The 10785-nt window shown below is 40.3% G+C and overlaps 1 protein-coding gene and 1 long non-coding RNA gene across 2 annotated transcripts in view; one reads left to right on the top strand and one right to left on the bottom strand.

The window, feature by feature from the left end:
- The window catches only part of acsl2 (acyl-CoA synthetase long chain family member 2), a 33705-nt gene that overhangs the window by 6375 nt on the left and 16545 nt on the right, over positions 1-10785 (bottom strand). Inside the window, exons 2-6 of the mRNA XM_014023845.1 lie at positions 5325-5554; positions 5131-5245; positions 4943-5007; positions 4778-4867; positions 2165-2264 (exon numbers count right to left, since the gene is read on the bottom strand). Of these exons, the coding sequence (XP_013879299.1) occupies positions 2165-2264; positions 4778-4867; positions 4943-5007; positions 5131-5245; positions 5325-5552 (598 nt within the window). The 5' untranslated portion in view covers positions 5553-5554. The remainder of the gene's footprint in view (positions 1-2164; positions 2265-4777; positions 4868-4942; positions 5008-5130; positions 5246-5324; positions 5555-10785) is intronic.
- Positions 5956-6661, top strand: LOC106528641 (uncharacterized). Its single transcript, XR_001311523.1, has 2 exons — positions 5956-6405; positions 6628-6661. It is a non-coding gene; the product is annotated as an uncharacterized LOC106528641 (long non-coding RNA).

Genomic DNA, 10785 nt, shown 5'->3' with positions numbered 1-10785 from the left:
GGAATCACACATCGTCACTCTGCCCTCTAAGGGTTAGGGGTGTAACAAGGCTAAAAGAAAGAAAATTGATACAATATTACTTGTAGAAAGATGTAGAAAAGAAAACATAAAATCCTAAACTTAAAAAAAGATAAAATAAAAATAAAGCGAAGGCATCACTGTACGGCATTTTCACATTTGACTGAGTTATTGCACATTAAAATTGTACATATTGCACATTGGTTTTTACACATCGGTTGTTTGTGAATGTATAGTTGCCCATATGCGTTCGCACTGCGGTGATGTGTTGCGTTAAGACCCTACACTTTGCCATGCTTCTCCTCCTGCATACTTTGTCCTAGAGCTGCCATTGTAATTTATATCTGTAAAGCTCCTGTGCCAAATGATGGCTATGCCTTTTGGTGCCTGTAAAACTTATAGTTTATGAAATATTAATGTTTAATGAATTATAATGGCAGTCAATGGAGCCTTGTATTGGTCCAATACTCCCCCCTGCTGTTCTCAACTTGGTACTGCACCATAGTTTAATATTTCAACTCAGTAGGTCAGTGTTTACAGTACTAATATGATTTTATTTTGATGTTTTACTATAATATTGTCTTAATACTGCTTGATTGTTGTAATATTATGCATTTTTGTGTCAATAATTGAATTGGCAATGTGGCGTCTTTCTGCACACATACAAACCAACCCCTGCCACCATCTTCTGTCATAGCTCTATTGGTCTAATGTTCTACAGTATGTCATGGACTTTCATGTGGGAGATCAGGGTTCAAAACCCAGCTAATGCAACTTTAACTAAAAATCTCTTCAAATTTCATATTGTCACACAATTACCTTAATTCTAAACACCTGCTGATGTGACAGGCACAAGCTGGTGCAGAAAACACATTTGAACTTGGTCAAAGTTCATTCTGCAAGTCCAAAGCCATGCTGCAATGACATGCTACATGGCAATGTACACTTGTTTTTACATCGTAAAAACAAGTCTAGTTTGTATTTTGATTTCCCTCCGTGTTTGCGTTGCATCTCTTTCTGATGGGCTTCACGTCACATTCAACAGGCTGCGTGCTCATTGGTTCACACATGCAGGGACATCGAGCCAAGACAACCCAACACTTTGAATATGGTAAATGGACTGAACTTATCGAGCGCTTTATCAAGTCCCCCCGGACCCCAAAGTACTTTACACTCACAGACATTCACACATTCACACACTGATGATGGCATACTACATTTTAGCCACAGCTGCCCTGGGGCACACTGACAGAGGTGGGGCTACCACTGGACCCTCTGACCACCATCAGTAGGCAAGGCGGGTGAAGTGTCTTGCCCAAGGACACAACGGCTGGACGGGGGATCGAACCGGCGACCTTCCGGTACCAGGACGACTCCCCTAACCACTCCGCCACAGCCGCCCATATCCCTGATTTGCAATCAGAGAGGTTTAGACGTCCTTCTGAGCCAGCAGGAACATTTCCTGAGATTATCTTCAGAGCCATCGTGATAATCGAGGCGTCCTTAAGATTGTCAGAACGGCAAAACCGGGCCAGAAATCTGCATGTTTATCTTGCCGTGTGAGCCCATCATTAGTAGAAGATCACATGACCCTCTCGGGAAGAAATCCTTGTAAATCTACATCAGATTACATTTTAGCGTTTGTCACATTCAGTCTTAAAAACAGCTCTAACTACACACATTCAGCTCAGTAAGGAGTGGTAGCTGAGTAATTCCAATGATTATCTTTCAGAAATAAATCATCTCAGTATCTGATGAGATGGCTCACATGGTCATTTACAAGGTTTGACCAGAACGACTGTCTCTTTTCAGCACAAGCTGGAAAAAGAAAATAATTTGTTTAAAACTGAACGAAGGCCAGTGTTCTCCAATTTGTATTTTTTTTAAATGACTCTTCAAGGACAAGAAATTTAAATACTCTACACTCCTTTTTGTAAAGTGTTAAGCCAATTTTCAGTGCATTTCTGACACTACTACACACACACTGCTCTGGAACATTTCCCATTTTCTTCTTTCGAATTTCAAACACATTTTCAGCTCGTCTCCAGATCAAAGCCTTGATGTGAGACATTTGATTAGTTTAGAGGGTTCATTTTAGTCTGACCTGAGCCATGTTTGGGATTTTCCTACGTGAAGCTTTCCTCACCAAGGTTGAGGATGTGAACCATCGCCTCCGTCCCCAGTGTGTCGTACAGCGGCACCAGAACCATGGAGTAGGTGTAGCAGGCCATCTCTGAGATGACCCACTGTCTCCAGCAGAGGGAGACAAAGCAGCGCAGTTAGACACACACCAACTTAACAGAGGAAAAAAAAGGGGTTTATGCACAATATTCTGCTCTGCCATGCATTTCTCATTTACTAAACAAAAGCTATGTTCTAAATAGACTGCCCTTGAGATGCAGATTGGAAAAAAATAAATAAAAAAAAGCTAATTTTCTGCTTCATCAGACCTCTCAGCCTCTCATTAGACCAGTCAACACAGAAACAGAACGACTTGCCTGCTGGATATATTAAATAAAACTGCACCTTGTTCTCAATATGAACAAAAGGACAAACAAACTCTCAGGGAGGATGAAAAGAAAAATCACTTTAAAATGAAAGTACTGAGCTCTAAAGACAGAATTATATAATATTAAACTTACACTACAGGAATTAGTTAAAGCTCTATCCACGCTCCTGATGGGAGGAGGGTTTCATTTGGAAGAGCAAATTATTTTAAAGACATGAAAGGATCATCTTCAGCGAGGAAAGAAAAAAATAATTTGGGATTAAAAAATACACTCACTGTAACAACTTTTAAACAAAACTAGGCTAGAATGATGCAAACTGTTAATGTGCAAATTCAGTTCTGAGTTTTATTATCACAGCCGCCTGAATGGATCAGTTATTTCACAGCTGTGTGATTCTTTACATCAATATGCTGCAGGTGTATTCTGGAGTCGTTTCACTCATGTTGCATCAGAGGCAACAGACTTCTTTTAAATGAATAACTATCTGACATTTTAGTGTCTTGAATCAGACTTTTTCTTTTCCATTCATGTATTTTTCAGGAGAACTAACTGGTTTCAGGATAATAACGTCACATGTAAAACATCATACCATCCAAACTAGCTCCAGAACAGAACAGGCTTCTTGCATAGTTGGAAATAAATCTCTACAAAAAGGTCAACAAACTAAGAAGTGTTTAAGTCTTACAGGTGACAGATCATGCTTTTAAATGCTTATTTTTCACATTTAAATAATTCAGATGGGGTCTATTTAAGCAGAACTACAATGCTTTGGTCTGAATTCCTCTTTATTTTAACTTTACCAGCTCATCTTTCACCCATTTTCTGAGGTCAGAGCGACTTGTTTTGATGCTGTATCTTTAAATCCATACGAGGCGTTCCGTCACAAATAAATTGACGGAAATAGAGAAAACTGAACGGGTTGAAAAATAAGACCCAAACAGAAAAGAAAGACATCTATGAAGCAAAGATAGAGACTAAATTCAGCTTTTCTGCAGAGACTCCAAATACACAACAGAATGTATTTAACGGCTAAAAAGGTGGATTTTGCATAATGTCCCCTTTAACTGAGGCTAAAATTGTTTTGTGCTAAACTACTTATTTTGTCTTGTAGTCCAGGTGAAAGGTCATACAGAATGGAAAACTGGACCAAATCATCAAACTCCCTCCACCATGCTTGACGGTGCAGAGGTAGTCCTGCTTAAAATGCTGAGTCAGACATTTACCTACAGAACCTGAAAATTGTATTTTTCTTATTGTACAGAAAAAAAAGAGTTTCAGTTTTATGGGTAATAACTTTATAACATTTTATAGATCCATCCACAGCAAACATTATGGAGCCTGCGAGGGGACATGGGAGATTTTTTTTTCTTTTGCGTTCCCACACAATAGTATTGCATTCCCTCGCAAAAGTCGTTAAACACAGTTGTGCCTGCCGGTTCATAACACATTCACCTGCTCACCATTAGCGAGTTAGCCTACTACTTTAATTCAGCTTCAGAATGAATATATCACACAGCCACGCATGGAAGTATGTCACACACCGATATTTTAACACAGTGCAGCCACGCAACATCAACGTCAGTTTCACAAACTTGTGGCAACACATCCTGTTTTGGTAACCGTATATTTCAAAATAAAAGTCTGACTTGATTCAGTTCACATACAAAACAAAAAACTTTTGCGTGGGAATACAAAACAATTTTGCGAGGTAACGCAAAAAGTATTGCGAGGTAACGCAAAGATATTGTGAGGTAACGCAAAAGAAAAAAAAATCCCATGTCCCCTCGCGGGCTCCGTAAAATATTGCTCCTTCAGGATTGATGATGTTTTTTTTTCTACCTTGGCCTTGTGTTGATAAACTCCTGAGGTTGCATTTAATTTATTTTAATCCTGGTGTGAACCAGGTCATTTTTAAAAATATACTCATTCATCGTTAGTCATTTATTTTTACTCTCATGTCATACCCTCTTGAGCCATAACTATTTTAATGTGTTTACTTCAAAATGACAAAAGTCGCAGCAGTGACTCTTTAGGTTTGTTGTTTGTAATCTTAATCCATGTCTCTGGTTATTGGCACACTGCGTCATTAAGCTGTCTTAATTAGTGTTTCTTCTAGCCTTTAGCACATTCGTGTTACCACAAATAAAAAGTTTGTTTTCCTTAGCGGGCGTTATTAGGTGACATTTTCTCATTTATTGCTGCCAGCTGAAGCTAAAACCCTCTGTGTAGTACTAGTGACGAGTTCATACCTCCGGCCTGTTCGGTGAAAATACTGCAACGTATTTCTGGCAGCCTTTAGCAATCATGCCACTGCCCATCCACTGGGCCTGCTGAGTCACCTGGAAGATCGAACACGTTCAGTTAGAAGGTGTCACGCAGCAGGGCCACCATGACTGAGGAATCATTAATCAAACCTCAACATAAGAGATCCATTCGTAGGGCTGACCTGGCTTTCTGAAGCCAAGACATGGACCATTTCCTGAAGGAGACAAACACTGTTAAAACAAAGCCTTTGCTCTTTTAAGTTTCATAGGTTTTAGATTGTTTTATATGTGATTAGGTAAAGCATTTTGAAGTTAAAAAGCATGTCAGCGTTCATCACCTGAGACCTTCACTCCTCTCTGGAACATTTCATACACCGTCCTGATGTCGTCATGATAGAATTCAAACAGAGTGTCGTCTTTAATCAGAGCGGACCGCCTGCAGCTCGGATCTCCCTGCAGACAAACAAAATCCTTACAACTGAGCACACGTCACTGCCGTCTAAAAACTCGCATTCTGCAGCGATGCACTCACGCCGACGGCGACGGACTGGGCCTGCAGGTCGCAGGGAGGACTCATGGGCCGAGGACGGGTCACCAACCAGCACACTGTGAGGGAGGCTAGGGCTCCGAGACCCAGCAGAGAGGAGGTCGACAGAGAGAGGGAGGGCAAGGATGGCAGCAGAGTCCACAGGTCGTCCGAGTCAGACACTTTAGTTTCTGCGTGGGAGAAAAGCGACCGCAACCACTCCTGGAACTGCATAACTGAAGAGGACAGCAGAATGAGAACGTACTCTGAGAAACTAAAAATATGGAAATTATATGGTGCTTAAATAGACTTTTAGGTCTGCTGCATTAAAAAAAACATATGCAGGAAGTGACAAACATGTAACAACATGAGGAATTTATGGAATTGATTTTGTTTAGTTTGCCTGATTAAAAACAGGTTGGACCTCATGCAAGAACATGTTCGTATTATTATCCTAAATTTCTCTTACTTTTGTTCGTACGAACGTGTCACGTCAGATTCAACAAACTCTTCTATCTTCAGGAAAAGTGTGTAAATGAGGAGCATAAACTGATGAATCAGCTGCTTGTGCACGGGGAGAGGTGATTTACGTAATTACCACCCCAAAAACACCATATATGGATATACATTTCCTGCCACACATACCAGGACATGTCCAGTGACATTTCAAAGTAAAAGAAGATGGTTGATCAAGGTCTAAAACATTAAATCACAAACATTATGTGCAACATCCAAGTGAGTGGATGAGAGTTGCTCCGGTGCTGCACGTGAAAACAACCCTCATAAAACATCACCTCCGCTGATGAAGAAATCACATAAATGTTGATTAATAATTAGGATTGCCATGAACAATGGCAACCTATTATTATCCACCTCTAAACTGGACTCTTTATTTATTTATTATTCATCCCAGAACTTTCACCGTTAATGCGTTCGGGCCCCATGAAAAATACATCATTGCGTCGGTGTCGATCTCACGAGGTGTGTTATTATTTATCTTTACATAATCTGTTATCATGGCGACGTAATCCCCAAAAAACTAATCTAAAAATCCCCATTGGATTACATGGGAAGCTCCTCACTCTAGGTCAGGGGTGTCAAACTCCAGTCCTCGAGGGCCGCTATCCTGCATGTTTTAGAGGTTTTCCAGCTCCAACACACCTGATTCAGTGATTGAATTAACTCTTCAAATTGGGCAGAAACCTGTTAATTACCCAGCGATCAAAATCTGGTGTGTTGGAGCAAGAAAACCTCTAAAACATGCAGGATAGCGGCCCTCGAGGACTGGAGTTTGACACCCCTGCTCTAGGTCATGTGACCTTAGAGTGTGAGCTCTGTAATTTTAAAGAAGAAACTTTGCAAACAAATTCCTACTACAGCCACAATTTTCACGTTACAAAGACAAATTACACATCAAAACGTAGGAATTTTTGTCTTCTTTCAGAAAATGTGCTGGTTTGGCTCTAAGACAATTGTTTTTTTCTCTACGTGCTTCAGAAACCAGCAAAACCAAGTTCCTTCTCCTATCTCTTCCATTCAAAACATGGTCAAAACCGGATTCAGAAATCTAACACTTACTACTTTTTAAACTCGTGATATCTCAGCCATAAAGCCAAGTACATGCTTGAAATTTTATTTCAGTAAAGACCAAAGTCTTCTGACGCTCAAGGTCCAAAAATTATTTCAATAGCCCTCATATTTTTTGTACAGCAGCTGTTTGAAAGGACACATCATTTCTGTGTTTTCAGACAGAGGAGCTGCAGATTTTGGTCTCCCATTAAGTGCAGCTGAGCTGCTGCTGGGAATCCAGCCTCCTGATTGGCTGAGGCTGTAGTGAGTTAAAGTCAATGTAGGTTAAATGTACATAAATTTCATTTGTTAACACGGTAATACAGTAAACACACAAAGACCTCCATAAAACTCCTTTGGTAGCTGACAGCTAACTCCACACAATATGAATGCTTCTCACAAGTTTAAGCTAATTGCTAAAGATAACTTTTAAATAATAATAAAAAAGACTCACATTCAGCCATTTAAAACCATATGCAGCTCAGTCTACACTCCAACTGTAGGTTAGGCAGTGTCTTACCTGTAGCAGATACATATCATAGGTTTATACAAACTTATTTAATTCAGCCAGTTTTCAACCTAATTAGCTAAAATTTGGTACACTAGTAGCTAAAGGTCAGCTCTATCAGAAATAGTAGCCGAAATAATAAATACAAGATGGCCGCCATGGCTAAGTTCAAATTACTCTAATCCAGCCAATTTCTCATATATTGGGCTAATATTTTATACACAAGTAGCTGACAGTAAGCTCTATCACAAATAGCTGAAATTAAAATCCAAGATGGCCACCATTGCTATTTTCAAATGGCTTTTGCTCAGCCTCTGTTTGATATATTGAGCTGAAACTTGGTTTACTGGTAGCTGACAGTAACCTCTGTCACATAATGGAGCGGAAACTTCAAAAACAAGATAGCACCCGAAGGAACTTCAGCCACTTTTTCTCCATGCAAATGAAAAGGACATTTTTTCAACATGAATGCACCCACACAAGTTATACGTCCAAACGACCGGCTCGGCCAGGGGAACTGTGTTCTTACTCAAATGTATATTTCATTGTTACCAAGGTGACGCAATAGGCCGACAGAGACACCCAACAAATGCCAATGGAAATGAATGGAGTAGGCCTCAAAGCCTTCAAAACCTTAACGCTTTTTGAAATAGCTCATGAACCACTGATTTTAAACTTTATAAAACTCTAACACAGTCATCATTGGACAGTCCTCTGTCACTGTCCAACACATTTGTCCAACTCAGATACAAGATGGCTGTCCAAGCAACCCTGGATTACCATATAAGTGCTGGACATCAGCACATTTTACATATGCTGAATGAATATAATGTGTGAAATTAAGTGTGAAAAATCTTTAGAACAACTGATCCTCTTTATTAGAGTATTCAAGTCTTACAAATGACAAAAATAACATAGAAAAATGTCTGTTAGCAAAATATTTCATGTACCAAAGCACAAATTCAGCCAGAAAATACACAAAATGACTTATAAATCAGTCATTTCTTGACCTTTAAAGATAATATTTGCTAAAGCAGTTGCTTCAATTGAAAACACAGACTTAATACATATTTAGGATGGCCACTAAAAAAAGTCTTATACAGCAACCCCTTATAGCAACATAGGACGAGTTTTACACAGCTGACAATCCTCTCATAGTTTCTCCAGGAATTATTCTAGTTAATAATTATCAACCACTGCAAAAGTCAATCATGTATTTGTCCGTGTCTGTCTGTTAGCAAAATATCATGAACAACTGGACTAAATTAAAACTAAAATATTAATTAGATGTACATCTACAACTGATGAACTCTTACAATTACCACAATTCAAAATGGTCGCCACAGCTAATCGATGTCGGCAAACACAAAAATGGCTGCGACCTCGTCATTTTTAAATACTGAGCTAAAACTTGGTGTGGTAGTCGCTGAAAGTTCCCATGACCATGTACCCCAAGTGCTACACAGAGTATGAATTTTAATTAAAACTGTTAAGAGTAACCTTGTTTGTCTGTTAGCAAAATAACAAATGAGCCTCAGGACAGTTTTTAAAGACAAACACCAAAAAAAGCTTAACTTTTGGAGATTTTCTCTTTAAAAATGAGGGAATTCTATCAAAATACATTTGAATGAAAGCAGTAAATGAATAATAAATCCAGATGATCTTAAAGAGAAGATGATTTTATTCAGGTCAGAAATATTCACACCAAAAGCTGGTACCTCTGTTTGTTCTTTTTATATTGGTTGTACACAGTTAACCAACACTGACGCTAATTGTTTCATGTTTTTCAGGCTTGATTCAGCTCTCCATGGAGCTTGTCTTTTTTTTTTTAACAGGACGTTCCACCTCTGAACGTGTCCACAGAGTCCTGCCTGAGCAGTCTGCTGAGGCACAAAAACTTGGCAGAGGAAAAAGACAAAACAAAAACAAAAACAGAGGAAAAGAAAAGATTTGGTCTCATGACAGAGGGGAGGTGGGGAGACACCAGGAAGTAATATGGATTGGCTTAACAGGAACAGGCGCTGGGGTTACTGCCAGTCATGTTTCGACACCGTTCACCCTGGGAGGGAGGGAGGGAGGGGGAAGTTTCAGCAGGGGTAGGGGGTGGGGGGGCAGACAGTAGGGTGGGGCGACAGGTTGCTTTACCGATCGTGTTCAGCCACACGTCAGTGTTCAGATAAAATGTATCCATTATGTGACAGTAATTATGGCAACTTGAGTTTGATTCAATATATTATTTATTTATTTTTCATTAAACTGCTAATTACTCTCTCTGTGTGGCAAATTCACGTTTCACCAGAGAGGGAATTCATCTCAACTAATAAATGACTCCCCTCCTTGAATACCCCTCAACCTCTCACCTACTTCCTCCTCCACCAGGGGAGGGGGGGAGACATCTCCCCCATTTTTCTTTCACCCCCCCTTTCCCTGCATGGCAATGCCACAGTTGTTCTGAGGATTTATAATCTTCTTTAGGTAGTAATTTATGTGTTTAGTTTCCACTTTACACCTGCTGAAGCGGCAAAGCAGCTGCTGATCCCCCTGAGCTTTCCCACTAAACTGAACAGAGAGGCTTTATGAAAAGTGGCATAAAAAATGACAGTCTGGTGAAGAAAAGTTTCCTGCAGCCCCCCTTTTTCCCCCTGTCTCACCCTGCCAACCCTCCCTCATCTCTCATTCCCTTTCATTACAGCCACTGTCGAGGCGCAGACAAGGACCATTGTGCTCCCAGCTTTGTACTCCCTTTAAGACACGAGACAAAAAATAAAAACGACAAAACACATGAAATTTTAGTGAACGAAACAAATGCCTCTCCAGTCTGCGCCAGAGAGGAACAACCTGAGAGTTCTGGAGGATCAAAATCCCGTTTCGAACGTTGGAACAGATCAAGCTCACGCATCAAGTCAAGTGATACACGAGCAGAAACAGTTAATTGAGGAGGTTTGGTTGCAAATAAAAAAAACACACTTTTGCACAGACTTGCACACGTAGAGCAGTGAAACAGCAGAATGCAGGTTCACAGGGTGACAGCAGGTATGTAACAGAGAGCCTGAGGCCCTCTGCGAGTCTGAGCACATGTAACAAGCAGAGGCAGAGCCGCTGACAAACCCAAACCCAACTGCAGAAAGCAACTGAAACTGTGGAAACACCTGGGGTCGGATTTATAAAACTGGCGTATGCACAAAATGAGCCCAGAACCTTGCGTACGCCACTTTTTACACCAAGGTTGTGATTTATAAAATCCAAACTTGACGTGAAAATGTGCGGTGCCTCACGCCAGCTTTGACCCATGCGTACGCTCATTTTGGAGACGGGAAGCTGCGACACAGATGGTGAAGTGAGGAATTAGAGCCACACTGTGTAATGATCACTGTCAGAGATTTAATTTAC

The sequence above is a fragment of the Austrofundulus limnaeus genome, unplaced genomic scaffold (genome assembly GCF_001266775.1).
Source record: "Austrofundulus limnaeus strain Quisiro unplaced genomic scaffold, Austrofundulus_limnaeus-1.0 Scaffold393, whole genome shotgun sequence".
Lineage (NCBI taxonomy): Eukaryota > Metazoa > Chordata > Actinopteri > Cyprinodontiformes > Rivulidae > Austrofundulus > Austrofundulus limnaeus.
Note: the sequence above shows the minus strand (reverse complement) of the source record. Positions and strands in the feature narration are given on the sequence as shown.